General features: G+C 35.2%; 1 protein-coding gene across 5 annotated transcripts in view; it reads left to right on the forward strand.

The window, feature by feature from the left end:
- Prosap (SH3 and multiple ankyrin repeat domains prosap) overlaps positions 1-22,788 on the forward strand; it is a 271,691-nt gene that overhangs the window by 229,828 nt on the left and 19,075 nt on the right. For 3 of the 5 annotated variants that reach the window (XM_074181512.1, XM_074181511.1, XM_074181508.1), the window contains 7 exons: positions 1,818-2,015; positions 4,832-5,066; positions 9,389-9,704; positions 13,071-13,287; positions 19,430-19,746; positions 21,513-21,801; positions 21,943-22,194. In XM_074181512.1, the coding sequence (XP_074037613.1) occupies positions 1,818-2,015; positions 4,832-5,066; positions 9,389-9,704; positions 13,071-13,287; positions 19,430-19,746; positions 21,513-21,801; positions 21,943-22,194 (1,824 nt within the window). The remainder of the gene's footprint in view (positions 1-1,817; positions 2,016-4,831; positions 5,067-9,388; positions 9,705-13,070; positions 13,288-19,429; positions 19,747-21,512; positions 21,802-21,942; positions 22,195-22,788) is intronic. The other 2 variants (XM_074181510.1, XM_074181509.1) reach the window with 2 other exon arrangements.

Genomic DNA, 22,788 nt, shown 5'->3' on the forward strand with positions numbered 1-22,788 from the left:
ATAATGAAAAAAACATCTTCATAACAAATAAGGCTCGGTTGAATAGATTTTTAACGTTATTTTTGGTATAACTTCTGAACCCCCATACAACCCTATGCTTTACAAAAGTACTTTTCTTTTGGAATCAGAATAGAAAAAGCAATATGTCTCATTTCATTTAAAAAAAAATAATTTTGATATGCCACGCTTCTACTGGGTGCACTGTATATTGAATGATATTTCAGTAAAGCCCAATGCATTGACGTCTAAATCTCTTATACAAAATATTTCCAATAACATCACCAACGTCATTCCTTCATTTCAAACTTCCAATGGAAGCTCGATGTTTTGAATTAAAAACAATTAAATTGAACAAAATTGTGACATAATTGCATAAAATTTTATGACTAGTTTAATCAACAAGAACAAAAAACAAAACAATTTGCGAGAACTACATGGATAAATGATTGATCATGAGACAAGAGGCGACACACACTGTATGTCTCACAAATCAAATCCACCCACAGTTTAAAACAACGATATGATGTATCTGCAAAATTAAATCAATTAGGCTAAATGCATTTTCTGAATAAGTGAATGGAAAAACTGTAATTAGCGTATCCTCAACCATTTGGATCGTAAACTTCATCCGACTGTTTGTGTTTTGTTGTTAATACTACTTATATCTGTGGGAATTTGGATGGGTAACTTTGGGGAACAACATTTTCGCTGCACGAGTGGTTTTATGTAAGGGGTGGAGATATTTTGCTTTTTCACTATCATTGTGGATATGTGAAACACAGAAAAGATTTCCATTTGCTCCTCATATCGAAAATGTATTATTCTAATTCATTTTGTGTAACTTGGACAAGGAGTTAAAAAAATTCCATTTCAGACAATGACAGATCTAGTCAATAAATCATAGATCGTCAAATAATTTCGACTATCAGCCAGGTATCATTTATGTATTGAAGTGTAAAATGGGAATTGAAACTTCCTATGTTTTTATACCACTTTTATATGTAACCAACGTTATTGTATCCATTTGTAGGACGAAACTACAGTAACGTTAGTTACAAATAAAAGTAGTATAAACACATAGAAAGTTTAAATTCTTATTTTTCATGATGATCTCCTACCACGTAGTCACGGCTACATCCATCAATCTATTGTATGGAAATATATTTATCAGTTTCCAAAGTCTTCTGGCAAAATATAATAATAATAAAGTTATTTATTTATATACTGACCAACATAATTAAACATTTAAAGCGAACGAAATCTGGGCTGGTAGGTCGCGGTCGAATGGAGCCGAACATTTCGTCTGTTATTGTGGCAAACATCATCAATGGTATATGCGTTAACAGTCAGTTGAAATATAACCTTCGTCCATTGATGATGTCTGTCGCAGTAGCAAAGGAAACATTCCATAACTTTATGTTCCATGCGTCCACGACCTACCAGCTCGGATTTTATTCTCTTCAATCGTGACTCCGGCCTTGAAAGTCTATGTTCATACATTTCGACATGGTTTGTATATTAAAATTTTTGGAAAAGAGCTGAAAGTAATGTTCAAAGTATATGAATAACTATTCTCATGCAACATGCATAAGAAAATACAATACAAAACTAATATGCCGAGAAGTGACATTAATTTTTATTTTAATCAAATGCAAACCGATCTCTCATAAGGCCCATATCTGCTACCGTAGTTAGCAGTTTAGTTTGACAACCCTGAATAACAATCTCCATGCCATTGCCTGCCCATCGCGTTTTTTCCATCGCAATCGATATCGATCTCGACCTCATGCCTTTACAAATGATATAATGTTACTCAGTGTTCGCACTGGGTGTTGCAGATAAGAGCCTGGGGGACACGAGCGATATCATCAGCGACAGCTCAGGCGTCGGCACAGCCACCTCCGATAATACGAACTACACCTTGTGGATGCCCGGCAGCACCGTCGTCTGCATTGAGTCGTACTCTTCAAAGGAGGATGGACACATCAGTATCAGGGAAGGGGATATTATCGAAGGTTAGTATTCATTTGGAAGGTTAGAAAGTTGATTTTTTTTCAAAACATTCTAAGAGAACGGAATCCCAAGAAATTTTGCCTATTCATTTGAACTATACTTATTCCGTGCGCCGAACAGATAGAGTGATCACATGCCTTTTGTTTGTCTACATAATTAACGTTCAATTCAAAGGATGTTATCAAAAGCACCAGACGAATTTTCAATACACACAACCACAGAACTCATGGACTCATACCTTATTATTATAAAGCTTGTCAAATAGGGCAGCTGGCATCACATGATCTTCCTGAAACACTGCATTGTACCCAGGATGAATAGTTAACCTGATGTTTCAACAGATTCGTTTTTGTTTTGTCAAAAATTGTCGACGCGAAAAATTGGTTTAATCTAACTTTGCACACATGATGATAGATGGTGCAAGAATCGAAATTTGTCGCGCGTATTTTCAAATCTCTAATTTATAGACCATAATCTGAGAAATGTCTCACCAAATATCAATGGATTTCCAAATGTAAACAATATTGAAAATTGAAATGCCAACTTGACATTGTCAAGTAGTGTCAATTGAGGTATACTCAGCACTTCCGTGAAAGTAATGCTGAAATTTATTGTAAAATATCAAAAATGTCTGAAATAATATAGCTACAAGAGAACGACGTCATTCCTTATGCAAATTTGAGCAGGTCTATTCTGGCGATTTTACGACCTTCAACCTTCAAAGCCTACTTCAAGGTCACGCGTCGTAGGTAAGTGTTTCAGAGAGAGAGAGAGACGTTAGTGAGTGGGAGAGTGTGACGTCGTCGTCCCCACTCCTCCACTTTTGACGTCATCCAGTCGACCACTCATAATCTACCGCGCGTAAAGCGGTTTAACGGGAGTGCAGCGTTTCAACGTGCGAAGATATCTTTGAGTGATCAGCAGAACGGAAGTGTACTCTTATAACACAAGTTATTCCAATATTTCGATAAGATTTATCATCATCTTCAAGGAAGAGCTACAAAATTTGTATGACGATAGTACAATATGAAATTAATACATAGGGATCAAACTCACTGTTAGTGGGGATGTCCGTGTCGAAAAGAATGTTATATTTAAACAATTGAAACATGTCAATACAACAGAACAAGTCACTTCATTGAAAGAGGATGGCTCCACACTTATATAAAGAAGAGTATTGAATTGATTTACTAAAAATCGTTATTTGTTTTAAAATTTTGGATTACCGGTAAAAGCTATGTGGTTGAAGAACAAAGAGAGAGACAACAAACAATTGATACTGACATATGTTTCTCTCTTTGGTTCACTGATTGTTTTCAAAAGAACATTAGATAACCTTAATATTGCTGTTCATTTGATGGCATCAAGATCTTCAATTTATGAACCATAATGTAAAAAAAAGTTCACTCAGCATCAATTTATTCCCAAATATTAACATTAACATTGTCAAGCTGTGTTACTTCATACTGTGTAGTACCTAAACAGTAGTGCCCAAAATATTTAATAATAATAATGGCTTTTATTGATGGTTCCATACAATTACGACCAATCAAATGGCAGAATTAAATGTCTGCGTATGATAAATCATCGCACAGATTGCTCTTCCTTCCAACCGTAAGAACAAAAAAAAGAGAGAAAAACAAAAATAAACAGTATGCTATCTAGAACAGTGCAAAAAGTATATACAGCGAAATTGATATACAAATATATATATTTTGTTGAGCTTGGAGGAAGGTTGATTGATTTCGACATAATTCGATTAGTTGGATCTATTTATTGCAAGAAGATATTTTTTTATATTTCGTTTAAAGCTTCCTAATCCGATTGTATGAGTAGGGAATATGGAAAGTGAAAGATCCGCGAAATGGAAAGTTTTATGCTGTGGAATTGTTAATGTGTCCTGAATCTCAAGTTAGGATGGTGTACGTCAGTTCTAAAGGATATTTTTTCGAAAAAATAGGAGGATTTTTTGTTTTAAGAAGTTTTTGAAAAAATCTTGCAGAATGAAATGTTCGTCTGGATTCCATATTCAACCAACCCACATCCCCGAACAGATGGGAAATGTGTTCTCGTTTCCTTGTACCCGTAATGAGCCTAATGCATGCATTCTGGAGTTTTTGGATTCTAAAACTGTCATTCTTCAAAATTCCCGTATCATACACCGCGTCTGCGTAGTTGGCATGTGAAAGAACTAAAGCATCGCAGAGTATAATTTTACTTTTTTTATTCAGAAATGCTCTCTTGGAATATATTATTTTCAAATTTGCGTAACCTCGTTTTAGAATTTGCGAAATGTGTGTTTTGAAACGAAGACTGTTGTCAAGATATAGGCCCAAGTTTTTTTGTAACTCCTTTCAAGAGAAGTTCTGTCCCATCTATTACAATATTTATGAGACCAGAACAACGATTTCTTGCAGCTCTTCTACCAGAGAGCATGACATTAGATTCAGATGCATTAACAGATAGGCAATATTTAGTTGACAAATATAATAACATATCGAGATCGGTATTAATTTGCCATAGGGCTTCGTTAATTGAATTCTCGTCGAATTCCATGTATAGCTGAGTATCGTCGGCATAACTATGCATGGTTGCGAATTGCAGTGACCTATGGAATTGAGATGTTTAAAAAAAAGAACAAGAGAGGGCCCAATATTGAATCTTGAGGAACACCGTTTTATTAAATCAGATTTTCCGTTTCCTTACAACATCGAAGTTACAATCATTTGTTATGCCTTTTCTTTTATAGTTTCTTACTATTTCAATGCTAAAAACCACACTATCGAGCTATATTTCCTTTTTTTGTTATATTCAATAGTAATCGCAGCCACAGACGATGGATACTTGGAAGGAAGAGTGAAAGCTGGTACCCGTCTCACGGGGTATTTTCCAGTGTCCTGTGTGCAAGAAGTTCGGTTTAGACATCAAAATATCCCAGCGCCTATGATGGTTGCGAAAGACCCTCGTCCACCGAGTCACACTGGAAATAGAGTTATCGGAAGGAGGGAAAGTACTTCGAACCACTTCGCTACAGCACCTCGAACGAAAAAAGGGTGAGTGTGAATTCTCATACGAAATTTAAAAACAATTACTATAAAATCATTGAAGAATGTATCTGATAGTAGGTACATTTTATTTCTACATAATCAAAATACAAAAAATACTAGAAGTGTGTCGTAGCCACAAATTAGTGTGATGAGCTGATAATGTGAAGTAGGTACTGAAATAGCTATTGCGGAAAAAATATGATCACATATCATTCTAACATTTAAATTTATACAGTATAGTCAAGAACTCACTCTTAATGAATAGGTAATTGTTTCATAAAATGAAAATATCAACATCGCTAAAAAATATTATGATCATATCAAATTTACCTGGTATAGAATTAAAAATCCTATAGAAAGCAAAAATATTATGTTGTTTCAAAAGTTTGGTCCGTTTGAATGTCATGTATTTTTGTGGCTTCATATCTCAGTAAATATTTATTCTACTGTGTGTACTCTATATGCTGTTCATTTCTTTTTTCAAATTTTAGTTTTTTACTCCTTTTCAGCTTACTATGATGTCGTTGAGCGATTTGCAATCGATTTTTCTCTACGAATTTAAGTTGAACAAAAGCGCTGCCGAAACAGCCCAAAATATTGATTTAATTCCGTAAATTCGTAAATGTAAGGACTACGATGAAAAATATTATGGACAGACAAAAAAATCTATCAAAATAAGATATGAGGAACACTAAGTACCTACACCTAAAATATGAAAGACCAAAAAAATCAGCAGTCGCCCATCATATTTTGCAACATTAAGATTAGTTAGACAAGTTAACAATAACAGGCATCTAGATGCCTACGAGAGTGTGAAAATAAATAAACATGAAATTTTGAATAATGATGGTGGACCAATACCTGATAGTATAATATATAGTTTGTTAAAATAATTATCAGATTTACCTTACTATCACATAAGGGTGTAAGAGAGTCATAGTTACGACCGCACCGGGGGGCCGGTTAGGCCCCCCAGACGCACCCTGGCGTTGGATGCGATCGGGTGTGGAGGAGTGGATTTTCGGGAAATCCTTGCGGGTACCGCCCCTCACCCCACACCAACAGGATTTCGCAGGGCTTCCTCCCGCTCACCGAACCGGAATTGCTTCCTTACATCTACTTAGTGTGGCTAACCAAGAGGCAGGACCATCGGCAGCGTTCGACCGAACGTTCGTACAAGTTAACTAAGCTCCTCTTTCGCCAGAGAGTGCTCGCGTCGCACACCTGCCCCCGCCAACCATGCCAAATCAATTGGGAATATGGTCCCGGAAGTGGCCGGCCGGGGTCCCAAGCTCGGATACTAGTAGCTCCGTCCAATCGGGTTCCGACACCTCAAGCGTCTGCCTTGGTGACCTCCAAGGCTAGACTCGGATACTAGAGCCCGGAAGGACCGCGAGCCCCGACACCTCGAACGCTTGGATCCGTACAGAAGCAGGCGAGGATCACGGAACAGCATAAGCCGTCCAGTGCCTCAGAATGGGGCTGCAATGCACCCATGAATGGATTACCGCAACCCTGTATCCCTTTACCCGCTAGCGGAGCCGCTGCCCCTAAGAGGCCAACGCCAGTTGGAGATGAGGCTCACTAGCCCCCAGCCGCGAGCGGGCACTCACCTCCCCCCTAGAACTCATGTTAGGAAAGTTCCCTTTCCAACGTTTGATGAGTAACCGTCGAGGACTCTCACGAGCATCCTCTACCATACAACATATGTCAAAGATGTCGCGCCCATTACCCGTATAGGTGCGGGATAGGGCGGTTCATCAACGACTTTTGGGTGTACGCCGTGTGGTCTGCACCGCATACCCTTACGTTACCCCAAGGGGCACTCATGTTAGGAAAGCTACCTTTCCAGCGTTGGATGAGTAACCACCGAGGGCTCTTGCGAGACACCTCTTCCACACATCTAGCTTGAAATCGGCCAACGCCTGTTGCCCGCAGATGCGGGATTGGGTGGTTGACCGATAACTTTACTGGGTGAGTGCCGTGTGGTCTGCACCGGGGGACTGTCAAACACCCATAAGAGCGAGTAGGGGAAGGATAAATAAAGTGGCTCAGGCAGGTAAAGTGGCCACCTTCTATTTCCATACGAACTGATAAAAGCTATCTGTTAACGACATATGGAAATAATTCATTGGTTGACGCCATATTGCCTCCGTAAACACCGGACGGGTCAATTCTCGTCTTCAGATTTTATAGTGAAATTATTGTGTTTTGTGGTATGTGATATAAGGTGAGTGATTTCAACATAGTTAGAAAGTAATGTCATCAGGTTCATAGAAAGACAATGCAAGATTTTATCGATTTAGTGGATTAATTTAGCTATTCATTTCGCTGCAAAGTAGATCAATATAACATCATTTGTCATTTTTGTATATTTTTTTTCACCGCATACTGAATCGGGTAAAATGGCCCATCAATAAGTAAGGTAAAGTGACCTGGCGGGCCACTTTACCTCCTTAGTGCTTAATTTTTCTGCAAACAAATGTTTTGTGTTATTTTAGGTATGCCAAATAAATACACACGGACGTCACAGCAGCAGGAATGCAGTTCAGAGGCAATGGATAAAGCTATACCAGCTGTACGAAAAGGTGAAATGGGTTTCTTGAAAGCATGCAAAACCTCCGGTGTTCCTCGAACAATGCTCAACAACGGAAAAAACAAAGACGCCGTTGAAAAAAAAATACTGGGGCCTTTTCGGTCAATTTTTAGTCCAAAACAAAATAAAGAATTGGTGCAACATATTTTAGAAATGAAAAACATTAATATAAGGACCCAGATAACGCCAGCTGCAGTCCTTACTTCTTACTTACTGGTCCTTACTTAAACCCACAACCCAGAATATTTTTCGCAATATCTTCTTGCAACATATTTCCGATTCCCAAAAAGCATTGCCAGCAGCCCATATGAAAATGAGTTGCAAGAAGAAAAAATACAGCAAGAACGAAAGAAAGCTACAAATAGAGTGAAAAAAGCTAATATTGAACCAACCCCAACTGAAACTGCCAAAAATCAAAAAACATGGCACGAACGATGCTAAAAATAAAAATGACAAATATACTGACGACGATGATGACACAGATGATGACTCTGAATGCTTTTACTGTGGTGAAGTTCGGTTTAAAACAAAACATGAAGATGGTTGGATACATTGTTCTAGTTGTAAGCGATGGGCCCATGAAACGTGCTTGGGTTGTGATGACAACGATGATAACTTTCATTGTGAATTTTGTTCCTAAGAATATTTTCTATTGCGATTATGAATGAAAAAATACAAATGAAGAGGTTGTTACTTATATTCTATAAATTAGTAATTAAAAGTTGATTTAATTTGTTATTAATGAATAATTGAGAAGAAGCTAACAAGTTACGACTTGATTTTTGCAATAAGTAAATGAAGACTGTTTATGATAAGAAAACGTAAGTATATTCAGATTAAGAAAAATAAAAGACTGTTGATTGTTGTGAATTAATATGTAGAATTACAATACTTTTTGAGGTAAAAACTTTTATGTAACTTTTGTTTGAGTAAAATATTTTTTTCATGCAAAATTTCAATAAATCTTTGTTAAAATAACATTATTTTGATGTTATATTTGAAGTAGGCCACCTTACCTGTTCATGAATTTGTATATGCCATTTTACCCGACCAGGATAGGTAAAGTGGTCAATTTCCCATTTCAACTTCAATCTTAAATTATCAGAATATTGGTCTGTAAACAATATAATATCGGAACTTAATAAGTACACGGATAATAATAAACGAAAAAACTGTAAAAAGGTTGATGTTTATTCGGTTGGTGTGGGTTCAAAGCTTAGGGTGGTCACTTTACTCTACCTTCCCCTACCTAGAAGAGGTATCTATGGTATAAATAAGGATAACATTGTACGTATTTTTAGTTTAATCTTCCTCTTGAAGATGATCACTTGATGATCGAAACACGTGGCGAGGTGTTAAAATGACGGTATGGTGTTGTGATAAAACTCCAGTAATATTCATTACTACACCAAAAGTTCCAAATAGCGCATCACAAGTACACTATGACCATAATAGGGATTACAATAATACTAAGATTTTACATGCTGGAAACAATCCTTCGAAAAGTTTTTTTAAAAAAGGATAAGATAAATAACAAAGAACAAGCCATTAATGAAAGGTCTGACAATCCAGATGAAAATTCTCATTTTTCTCCTTGTATGTCAAAGCCAGTTCCATAATTTCATTTTAGCAACTATCTGTGAATTGAACTTTTTCAGGTACTCCTTTACCACCTTTCTAGTTCAGTTTGATAATGTCTGTTAGTCAACTACATTTTCATTTTTGTTTGTAGATATTCAAATGTACCGGCCCAACCGAGAACGGTGGTCCTGCACAGAGGCAAAAAAGGTTTCGGTTTCATCCTAAGAGGTGCGAAAGCTACCTCACCTTTGATGGAACTGACTCCAACCCAAAAATGCCCAGCACTGCAGTACCTGGACGATGTCGATCAAGGAGGAGTTGCAGACATGGCGGGATTGAAGAAGGGGGATTTCCTGCTTGTAATCAACAATGAAGACGTGTCTTCCGCTTCTCACGAACACGTAGTGGATATCATTAGGAAGTCTGGTGATCTGGTACAAATGACTGTTTTGTCATTAGAACCACCCGTAAATATCATTTCCTTAACATCTCTATTGATCTGCAATGTTGTAGCCTCATAAGTATTCAATTTTGAATCAGCAAAAATTAATTTTGAAGAGTATAATTGTTGGTTCTCAGGTTGGTTTTCAGTTAGTTCCTGATACGTTTCGGGTGTTTTTAATGGACGAGAATCTAGTACAGAAAACTATCCTCAAAGTAATCATTTTTGTATGGTCGCCTGTTGAATGATTTCTTCTGAAAAATATTTTAGACAGAAAATCGCACCATGAAACTGATAGTTTGTACCTACAAAGTTACAGATGTTATCAGCTATAATATCCCAAGGACATTGATAACTAACGAAATAATTTCATCACAGTTTTCGAAAGAACGTTATTTGGTAACATCCCGACGCCGAAGGCGGAGGAATGTTACCTAAAATAACGTGCTTGAGGAAGTTGTGATAAAATTATGAGTTATTTATCAATGTTAGAGGGATATTCGGTGAGAAAATTTTTTGCAATTCGAACAAAATTATTTATTGAACACACAGTTATTAAAAGAACAATTCGTATAATGATATTCCGTTGATCTTGCTGTATTTGCCTCGGTTACTGCATAGGTGTTTCCACGCATACTATTGATTATTTGGTTATGATGTTCCTGAGCTTGTTTTGCGTTTAGTGGGATCTGTTTGTAAATTTCTTCGTGCTGCGTCGCGTGCATTCCGCGCTTGTTTGAATGCAACACTTTTAAAGGGGTCTAGCATGATATTATACTCCTTGTAATACTTTTCTTGTAATAATTTGCTTGTTATATTCCATACGGTTTTAACAGTAGCCTCCTTAAACTCTGTGCTATCCTTTTTTCTCATATTAATCGCCCAATCCTTGAGTATTAATGCAAGCTCTTCGAGAGTACGATTTCCATCCAATTCATATTTTCTGACGTCACAAAACTCTAAAATATTTTCCAAGTGTATTTTTTACTATTGACAGTATTTTTTGGTGTATTTTCTTCAATGATTTTGTCAATTGCCGCATCATTTTGAACACCAAAGCGAGGAAGTGACATTTTCGAAATAAATTGAATTACTGAAATGTCAAACAACTTTATTGTGTTGGTTGCTTAGCAATGTCATGACATAAGTGATAACTACCCGTGAAAACTATCCATGGGTAGTTATCAGCTATAATATCCCAAGGACATTGATAACTAACGAAATAATTTTATCACAGTTTTCGAAAGCACGTTATTTGGTTGTTAGGGATGTTACCTAAAATAACGTGCTTGAGGAAGTTGTGATAAAATTATGAGTTATTTATCAATGTTCGAGGGATATTCGGTGAGAAAATTTTTTGCAATTCGAACAAAATTATTTATTGAACACACAGTTATTAAAAGAACAATTCGTATAATGATATTCCGTTGATCTTGCTGTATTTGCCTCGGTTACTGCATAGGTGTTTCCACGCATACTATTGATTATTTGGTTATGATGTTCCTGATCAATATTCAAATATGAACACCAAAGCGAGGAAGTGACATTTTCGAAATAAATTGAATTACTGAAATGTCAAACAACTTTATTGTGTTGGTTGCTTAGCAATGTCATGACATAAGTGATAACTACCCGTGAAAACTATCCATGGGTAGTTATCAGTGTAATGATGGTTTCATTGGTTATTTCAACACACATGACTAGAAATAGACAAATTTGATAGGATAATTTTTTTGGCAAAAAATTTTCAGTAAAACAATCCATAATTAGTTACAAAATGTCATCAATAAAATATCTAATTGTCTTTCGGTGAAAGGTGAAAAACCATTTTAAAATAACATGAGCGGATGACGCAATAACAATAGCCAATAATATTCATCATATCATTTTTGGAGTAACACATTTCAACAAAACGAATCTTGGTGGAGCTAAGGCAGTACTGAAGAATTTTGTAGGTTTTTTGACTAATCTTTCGCAGGGGATGTGCTTCAACTTCCTCTCGGAAGCCAATTTTTATAGAAATATACATAATTTGCTTCACTATAATCAGTAGAAAAAACTCAAATGAAATATTAAATAACAGCAACCATAGCAACAGCAAGTATTGCATGAATTTTGGCGGTGTTTTTTTATATTTAAGTGCTGAAAATAAAGAATAAGCTGATGTTAAAATAAAACATTAAATTTTTTTCGACCACAATTACAAAAAGTTTAGAGGAGAATGAATTTTTTTGAAGAAATAAAAGTTTTTCATTGAAGGTAGTCTCTTGTTTTAATAACGCCATCCACTAATCAATCTTTAACTAAGAGCAACGAGATGAGGTCACCAAAATAAAATAAATTTGTTGAATTTTCGAAAATAAATGAAAACAAATGGATATCTAGAATGATCTAGAAATGAAAGAATTGATGGCCAGAAACAGATCGACTCTATTCTGGTAAAATCACAGGAAAAAGAAAATCTTATGAGCCTGCAGACATTGATCATCAACTTCATGATGACTGTGAACTAGTTGTGTGGATACCAAAATTATTGATACGAAATAATATCAGAAAATAGGTCAATTTGTGACATGAATAATTTAGGTCTATAAAATGGAAACCTTACAGATAATGCAGAGAAAAGACACTTCGTTAGGTCTTAGGCAACTAAAATTCTGACCAAACATCCAATTGAATGACCTGAGCTTACTAGTAGGGAAAACAAGATTATTGGAATAATTGAAAAAATGCAATGAACCTTAAAACCTGCCATGTATGATTGTAGCGGCAATTGATATGATTCAGAAAAACTGAAATAATTTGCAACCTTCCAAGTGAACAGAACTAAACGCTGATAAAATTGACTAACACAAGGAGTAATTGAATATTTTTTCACTCAAAATATTCCAATCATTTCCTATTATCAAAAACAAAAACCTTAAAAAATATTCAAAGAATTCTGAAGAATGGATTTTTTTGATAAAAAACTTCAACCCCTAGGTCAAACATTACATATAGATTGGTACATAGGTATGTTCATATAGATTTTTCTCATGCAATAAACATACTGATGAAGGAACATCCTTGATACACTTAATATATTATTTTTGTCAGATGGAATCAGTATGAGGGAATACCTCGCTAACTTAACGAAAAGCACTAAGTGGTGGAAAGGTATTCTCTTACCCAACAAGCGAATATTGCTTTGCGAACCTGAAAAAAGCGCGAAAATCTATATTTTGAATCTGTTTGTTTTATCAAAAATTGTTTATTCAGAACATACGTCACATATTTTTTTTTTCATAGTTACTGACAATAACATAAACATTCTATTGACATATACAAAGTTTAACAAATATAAAACATTTTTTATTCATAAATGGTATTAATTTTTTTCATGAACTCACAGGTGGGTGGATCAATACCCATGAGCAAGTCAACTATTTTACCTGGCGGAGCAGCAGATACACCTCCTAGTAGACAATTTGCTACGTTGCCTAGAAAAATGGGAAACTGCTTAGGTTCTTTGGGCAGATCAGCTCAAGCACCATTGCCTCCAAGAAGGGATCCCAAAACTACTCTAAGTGTTGGGCGAGCAAGAGCGAAAAGTATGGTGGCAGGTTTGGGTAGGTATTATTAATTTTTCTTCTGTTGATACAAACTAGAATCAGGGTTGGCAGTTGCAGAAATATTTCTTCACACTTGAACATTTTTTTGTTACTCAATTACTTTTTACTTAGATTTGCTTCAATTAAATATATTAACAAAAACCGTAGGTACTTTTGCGTTGCAGCTTTCAGTGGACTGTATGAATATACTAAAAAAGTGGTTTACATAGGGATGTATTCACAATTTTTCAGTTATTTCTGTTTTTCTGTTTTAAAATCTGTTTTACCGTTAATCAGCTGCCGCCCCCATACGAACGACAACTCTCAGAAGTTGAGAAACTTGTGCGAGCTAAGGACTAACGAGGTCTTACCTTTTAACGTGTGATTCCTAACACGGGATAATAATAAGTCCTTATTGGTGAAAATTGGATGTTTTTTAAAATTCAGAAGTTGTGTCTAAACCTTTTGCTGGTTTCTCACACAGAAAAAAGATGACAACTACTCACACTCACTGTGTAAGTGGTTTCTCACACCGTTGGCATATCGGGTAGAGTAAGCGAAATACCTACCAGTTTGTTATACATACATAAGCTCTTTATCACTCATTATATAAACTCTCATCAGTCTCATCTAACTCTGGTATGGAGTAAAAGTTCCTATAAAAAATTGAAGGCTACAGCCCTATCCGGAATATATTTTAACCACTTTTTCATTATTCAACTAGTCTCCTTTATATACCAAACAATATTCAGGATATTCATGGCAACAGAAATAAAGCTCGTTTCAGAACGATATCGGCCAAAATAACTGCAGGTATCTTTTGAGGGGTTAGAATTGTATAGTAACTCACCAAGTAATATGAAACCGTTGAGAATTGAAGCCATCAAATGATTTTTGAAATATTGAAAACTCAAGAAATTCGGTTACCTATCCACAAATAATGAATCCAGAAGTGATGCGCTTTTTTAATAAATTCAAAAGGACTCCTTCATTTTTAGGAAAGAAAGTTTTTGACTTTCTACTACTCCATCTTGATACAAAAAATGTGTAGAAATCCTGTGAATGATACCTGATTCAATTCCACAAAGAATGTTTGGAATACAAACTGAGTAGAGAAAAGTATTTTTTGTATAATTCAGTGTTCACATAAAAGTATTTGTTTCAAAATAATATTTATTTCATGTAATTCAATGTTTATATGAAAGTATCTGTTTCAGGAGAACTTTTTCTTCCAGTTTGTGTCCGAAAGTTACTTCTTTGCATGATCTACACATCTATGTATAGAGTTACTTCTTTTAAAATTGATTGCTTCCTTGCTTTCTTTGGAAGATTCAAGATGGAGTAGCAGAAAGCAAATAACTTTCTTTTTCAAAAATGAGTCACTCCCAAAAATATAACTCTTTCAATTTTAGATTCTTTCACATTTTGAAAAAGAAGGTCGCCAGCAACGACTGAACGTCATTGTTGAGGTAGCTATATCCTTCATTGCAGAACATACCACTGATTATGCCTGCCGCAGTAGCAGACGAAACGTTTGATACTACAACAACCACGGCTAACCAGCCCAGAGTTTGTTCTTTTTTATCTCCCCATCATTATTTATAGGCATTATCATTTTTATGAGATATTATTAAAAATGTTTCAACGGCATAGGCTGTAGAAAAGAATGTTGCTCAATCAGACATACAGTGTCTGTGTCTGTGGAGCCTTGGGCCCGCTATATTAATTTTGGGAGTATTTGAATTTGTTTTCTGTATAGAATTATTTTCAAAATGTTGCACATTTACATACTGGGATCTTGCTCCATTGAAAGTTCCGAACCATTTTCAACAGAATGTACAATTTGGACAAAAGCAGGTTGTGATCAACGCAGTTGAAAACACAACTAAGGTAATAGAAAACATTCGCACGACACTCACCTCTCTCAATGTATTCAATGGGCTCATTCAGGCTAATTTAGATTTTTATTGAAAATTATTTATTATAAAAGTAAATCATCTCCCAAGTATACCACAAAGTTTTCAGGTTTTTATGTCAGTTAATAACTGAGCAAGATCAATTCAAAATATGAGATCGCCCGCGATATATTTTGACGTCACACCAGGCAACGAGCTTCGACGGTAGCAACCGGGCCTCTAGTTGGAGATTATGAATCGCTGCCATCGCCGCCAGCACTCCCTTGTCGCCGAGTCGACTGATGTTACGTCAAGCTTAACCACATTCAACTATTAATTTGAGGGGGAAGATAAAGAGTGAAATTTCAGATTTTTTGCAGATGAACTATTTGAAACATAAACTTTCAAATAATGAAATTAAAAAAACAATTGTTGAATGAGCCCATCAAGTTCCTGTAAAATAAACATATTACACTAGTTGTTGATTTATCGTTCTGAAATCCATGTTAATCATCAGATAGATTTGTTTTACTGCTCGAAAAGTAATGCTGTCTTTCAAGAAAACCATACTCAAACACCTAGACCAGTGGTTCCCAAAATATGGGTCACAACACACTGGTGGGTCATGGGAGCAATTTGAGTCACGGAAACAGATTGGAAACACTCAATACTTTTGAATTGTTTTTCACATTTTAGATAAAAGAGCTGATGCGATTTTCAAACACATATTTTTGTGAGAAGGCATTCTCCACTTTGGTATATTTAAAAAATAAATATAGAAATAGGCTTTGTGTGGAAAGTGACCTGCATCTGAAGCTTTCAACTTTCAACCCAAATATAAAATTTCTTGTAAATCGTAAGCACAAGCTCCACAGGTCACATTTTTCGTATTTGTTCATTTTTAAGATTCTGAATCGGAAGTATTTTTTCTTTAATTAAATCATCTTTACCATTTTCTTTTGGAGCTGTATTCCACAATCTTAAATTTTCACGATAATAATAATGAAAATATTATCAGTAATAATAGTTATACTTGATATTATTTAATATGTGGGTCACGAAGAAAATTCCACAATGAAGGTGGGTCCCCAGGCAAAAGAGTTTAGGAAACGCTGACCTAAACTATTGGTTAGAGTGACTGGCCTATATTTCTGTAAGAGTTCCAGATTGCCCTTTTGAGGAAATGTTGTGAAAATTGCTCAATTATTATCTGGATAGTAAGTATTTTATCAGTTTTTTTTTGGAAAGAGAGAAAATCTTTTTGAAATGAATTCGCTATAATCAATGCAATCATTTTAATAACTGTTAACAGGTGGATCGTTTATTTTTCATCATTGAAAGTTATGCAAGTCTTTCAGTGGACAGCAGTTTTCTGATAAAATAACATCCAAGAACTCTGGAATAGCTTATTGAAATGAATAAATGATGCTACCAAATAATCTGAATTAACTAAATTCGCTAATTATAACAGTGCATGCGATTCATAATTCCCAATTTTAAACAATTTTTCAAAATTTATTTTGTTGTACTTTTTAATATAGAGATACCCTATTCTTGAACACATTCAATATTTTTTGACTAGCTATGTCTGCTGTTTCATTTGAACATTCTAAGTGAATTCAATATTATGGTTATCGAATATGCACTAACTTTAAGTGTTACTCTAATTTCAATTGTGCAACAAACAAACCAAAAATTTCATCTAACGCAGTTAATGATTCATATTAAAAGGATTTTGAACTTGAATGCATGTTGGTATAATAATAATAATGGTATTTCATCAGTTCGGACTTCCATTGTCTAATATAATATAAATTGATTTGAAATTCCTGAAAAAATATTAAAAAGATTAACCGAAAATAACAATTTTATTTGAACAAAAAAACTGAAGTTACAAAGAAATAACATAAAACCAAACAACAACCAAAAAAAAAATAAAAATTGAAATATTAATAAAAGCTGAAAATTAAAAATTGTCACTAACAAAAAATGAAAAATAAAAATTGAAAGATTCTAAACCAAGTTATGTCACGACGTTTCGATTTCGGGCTATCACCCAAAGACGATTGTGGATACTAACAATCGAAACGTCGTGACATAAATTGGTTTGGAATCTTTTAATTTTTATTTTCATTTTTCATTTTTTGTTAACGATAATTTTTAATTTTCAGCTTTTATTAATATTTCAATTTTTATTTTTTTGGTTGTTGTTTGGTTTAATGTTATTTCTTTGTAATATCAGTTCTTTTGTTCAAATAGAATTGTTATTTTCGGTTAATCTCTTTAATAATTTTTCAGGAATTTCAAATCAATTTATATTATATTAGACAATGGAAGTCCGAACTGATGAAATACACCACGAAACATTGTCAACAACCTTCAAACAAATAATAATGGTTCGCGACCATGAGAAAGCAGGAATTGGAGCATTTATCTCGGTTTGGTTTTCGACACTCAACAAGGTGATCGCAACTGTCGCCGAGTTGGAGCCCGTTCAGCAAAAGGCCCATGTAAAAGCCGTAGAGATCACTTCACTCATGCGGAATTACAAAGATAAGCCAATGCATGATATAACGCGGCCCTAAGAGTGCTTTATTACCATCAACATTTTCGGTATTGACGAGACACCCGTGTTGTCTTGTGCTCCCCCGGTCTTCAAGCTCCTTCTATAGCCACCAGGGATAGGTTAAAAACGTTGATTTCTACTCTGACGATATGGTCTCACTAGGTGAATATTCCCCTTGAATGTAATCGAAGTTCTTCAAATATAACATCACAGTATGGGTCGTTTAATGACACGTATAAAAAAAGTAATTCTGAGTACATCATGGCTACTCTCTGTCACAATAGTCATGTAATGCAGCAGACGCAACAGATCTACAAGTAAATAATTTCTCGCAAGAAAAGTATCTGGTCAAAGTTGGCATTGAACTCAAGACAACGGAAGCCGGGCACTTAACCACCTGCGACAATTCAGAACTACTTGCATTTGTTCACTCCTACATATGTTGTAAAAATATATATATATGATCCATCATTACTTCCATTGATCAACCTCTTATTGTTCAAAAGTGTTAAATGTAAATGAACAGTTTAATGCTGTAGGTACTAACCTCTTCAATGATTGATTATATTGATTCAATAATCTTCCTTTACCAATGTGTTTTTACATTTAACACTGAAAAAACTGATGAAAACTTTCTTTTTAAATTGATAAGCCGGCAACCAAAATAGTCAACCACCTGTGGTTGTCAATTTTTATGACAGGCATGGCACCATTAGGTTTTTGTTAACTGAGATTGAAATTACTTTCATGTATGTTCCTCAAACTCATTAAATGATTGAATTCACTCCAAGCAGTAACATTGTATGTGGTAGATAAAATCAATAACCGTAACTAATAACTGATAGGTTTGTGGAAGCTGCAATACCCGACTTGATTATATTCGACAGCAAAACATGTTGGTCGATTACTCAATTATGTATGTGGTGAGAGCTGTGTAGCTGATACAACCCAGACAGTATCTATTCGCAATAATGGACGTTTGATATACGGAAATGGGGGTTTGATTCGATTAACTATCATGGAAGGGTGATAACACAGGCAGCCTCAATTAAATTTGAATGTGTGAACTTCAATAACTGAGGGAGAAAACTGAGAAATACTATTGAATTCATTTTCTCGCATATAAGATAAGTACATATTGGTGAAATATGCTTAGTATGAATAAAGTTTCATTCTCCCCCACCCCTACGATATTGCCACTCATCAAAAATTAATAAATTATCTTGTAACCGAATTCATCACGAATGAATTGAATCCTTTATGCTTTGGGGAATGAAGTAAATGACACGACTGCATACATATTTATAATATTGAAGGATTCAAACTACGGAGTTCCTGTTAACAGTTATTATCGATGACACCCCAAAAAAAAAGTAATTAAAATGATTGCATATATTACAACCAATTGATTTCAAAAAAGATATTCTCTCTTTCCAAAAAAAAAACTGACAAAATACTATCCTGACAATAATTGGGCAATTTTGTGAAAATCGCTTAATTATTATGTGGATAGTGTTATTTAAACAAGTAACGGGTCAGTGTGTTATTCGTAATGATAAAACACTGTCAGACGTTGCTAATTGAATAATTGGTAAGGTAAGGTTGCCAATTTTCCCCAACAACGATTCAAATAAACATTCAACTATCTCCAAACAAGGGGTAAAATTTATATGAAATGAACCATTTTTATTTTTTCAAGGGGGAGAAAAAGATGAGACTGACGACATGACGAAATCGAGTTCGGCAGAGTCGATACACCAATCTACTCAGGTCGGTACTGCTAGTTCGGCTCCGGTACCGCCGAGAACAGCCTCGATACGACAGAGGCCTACCTCGAATAGAATACCGCACTCCGCTCTGGAGGAGCTCTTCCAGAAGCAAAGGGAGAGCGACGGCGTTTATCAGGGATTGCTGATGACGAGTTCGCGGTTTCAGAGTGGCTCGAATACTCTGGGGTCACCTAGTAAAGGAAAGGTGTACGCCAGTGTGGCTGAGATGAAGAGGAGCAAGAGCAAAGTGAGTATATCATTATCAGATAGGCTACAAGGAATGCGACAAAATTGCAGACAAACAAATATTAAACCTGTTCATAGACTTCATATCACACTGAAGTGAGTTTTTGACACAAACTTTACGATTGAATTCACAAGAAGCGTAAATGATGAAGTCATCCACAGAACATAGTATACAGGCGGGCCAAAACAGTACATGGGATGGTAGCTGGAATATACGGTGTGGACTGAACTTTACATTACATCTACCCGCTCTGTCAATATACCTTTCAATATATCTTTCCAAACGGAAATGTTGCAATTCCTTGCAATATGCAAGGAATATAATTTTGGAGCTTCAACGAAATGAGTTGATCAATATTCTTGCAGTCAGTCTAGCTGTACTTGTAGCATTGACGAGCTCAAGAGTATCTCTATCAACTATACTGGACATGGTTCATCAACTCTATATATGAACCCTGCACTAGGTGTGCGATTAATAGAAAATATGATACAGGACCAAATCAAGTAATGGGATAATGATAAATGTAGAATGGTGCTACAATAGAGCAATAATTTCTGGGCCACTTACTGGATACCGTAATAATAAAAATAATAATCATTTATCATTCAGTACAAGACTAATTCATAGTAAAATACAATTTTTTTTATGTACATATAAATAGAATTTCACATTAGGTCAGAAGAAATATTAAGAATTTCTGCAATATTCATGTCATCAAAGAGTTGATTACATGCAAGATTATATGCATTCAGACTTGAAAAACTATATTTTCGGGTGCTTTTTTACAAGGGCGGATGGGGGTAATTACATCAATATGCAATACATTTTAAATGAGTATTGTAATATATAAGCGCATATAATTTTATATATGAATTATTTCACGTGAAAATTAAACCTTTCTCGAAATTCATAAATAAACCCCTCCGAAATTAAGATCTGAATCCGCCCTTGATTTTTTTGGAACCATTGGTTGAAAAAAATAATTACGTGTTCTGGTGAGGTTAACATATTCCTTATTGGTATATGTTAAAGGGTTCATTTAGAGAACATCTGACTGAAATAGGACTACTTAATGAATACATTATATGCAGACAATTCAACAAAGGGAAACAGACAACTTGCGAATAAGTATGATGCATTCGATCACAGGGAGCCATTTATTTATGAAAGACTCAAATTATGTCCAAATTAGTATGATAAATAATGAAAAACTTGTTCAAATTAGTTCAGAAAACAAGGTTGTTGAAATGAGTGTGAAAAACACTCCATTGTTTTCTAAATAACTTGAAGAAATGTAAAACGAATGGTTCTCAAGCAGCAAATAAGATATCTATTTTCTGTGGACAACCTTGAATTCATACTTCTCCTGACAACATAAAGGCCTTGGACTTTTTAATCTTGTATGTTTAAAAAATATATTGACTCTGGATGGAGATTGCAAGGTCACCATAATTTGGAATGTAATATTATTAATTTAATTCTTCAAAGAACAAAGTCCTGTTTAGGCAGTATTTTTTCTTGATCTATTGTTGCTGATAATGGCAATACTTCAATTCCATGAAGTTTTTTCCATATTCGATCTTCTTTCTCTCTTTTCATTAACTGTATCAACTGTAGCGATTGCATTCGTTAGTTATTCACTTGAACTATTATATATAATTCTTCGTCCTCCGTTTCATTCAAACAGATCATACTGATCTATTCAAAGAATAACTTATGTGCTATCTAATAACTTATATTAATTAATAATAATATGTACTTTCCAGAACCCTAAGGTGAAGTTTTCGGAAATATTCTTTGGTGGTAAAGAATTGAAGAGGAACTTCCATAGCACGCCGGATTTAGTTCAGGAAGCAGCGTTCTTCAGCTCTCAGACGTTACCGAGTAAATTCCATAGGAGTCAAGAAGATATTTCCGCTCTCCTGATGAACAGATCTCTACCACCCAATCATCCTCCTCCACCTATACCACCTCATGTTCAAATGATCAAAGTTGACGTATCTCGGGGAAAACATTCTGAGTACGATACGTTGAACAGGGATTTACTAGAAGAAAGTACGAAACTTTTTTTGATAATTCAAGAAATAGTTTCAGTGTTCATATATTTCTCTCTCATTGAGCAATCTGATGAAATAATAAAGAGATATCGACATTATATATTCACAATACCCGATACTCAATTATCCATATTTTTAGGTGTGGTATCTTCTTTTAAACCCACTGCAAATGCCAAGTTGTATGCGTCACCTGAAGATATGAAAACAGTTGGTTACCGATCCAAGAGCCTACCATCCCATTCATCTAAATCTCATATCAGGAAGTCGCAGAGTTTGAGAACCAATATAACATTCCAACCAGGAATAACCAGCAATACTTCTGCGATCCCAGAAAACCAGAATAGTAATCCATATGCCCAGCCCATTCGAGCTTCTAGATCCCATTCTACAGGTTATTTATTCATCACTAATATTTATTGTTATATATGTCTCGCTTGTGTTTACGCAGTTATTAAGTATTTTTCTTGGTTATTCACATTTTGTTTTCAATCGAGGACAGCCTGCCCGGTACTGACGATGTCCAATAGGCTGAAATAGCTGTCTACCGGTGGCTCTTAAATTGAAATCATGCATGACGGATGAATTATATTTGCAGTTCTTGTCAGAGACTTCAGTTAAGTTGTTGAAAGAATTGTCTTTGAATATTTTGAGAAAATATCAGTATTTTCAACATAATGGAGCTCCGCAACACCGCAGAACTATTTTCAGAGATTGTCTCAATATGACTATGCCAGGCTGATGAAAACAATGGCCCTATTGAATGGTTACCAGGTTCACCTGACCTGACCTTTCTGGACTTTTCGTTGTGAAGCTTCATCAAAAACAAGGTATTCGGCTCAACTTTTGACAATAATGACGAATTCGAAGAAACAATAAGGAGGGTTTGCATGGCTGTAACTCCTCAAATTACCATAAAAATGTCATTTCAAGAGCAAATATGTGTTTAAGGAACAATGGATGGCAATTCGAAAATTTATTGTCCTGA

Source organism: Leptinotarsa decemlineata, unplaced genomic scaffold (assembly GCF_025532065.1).
Source record: "Leptinotarsa decemlineata unplaced genomic scaffold, Ldec_3_MD MMD2_tig00026314_RagTag_RagTag, whole genome shotgun sequence".
Lineage (NCBI taxonomy): Eukaryota > Metazoa > Arthropoda > Insecta > Coleoptera > Chrysomelidae > Leptinotarsa > Leptinotarsa decemlineata.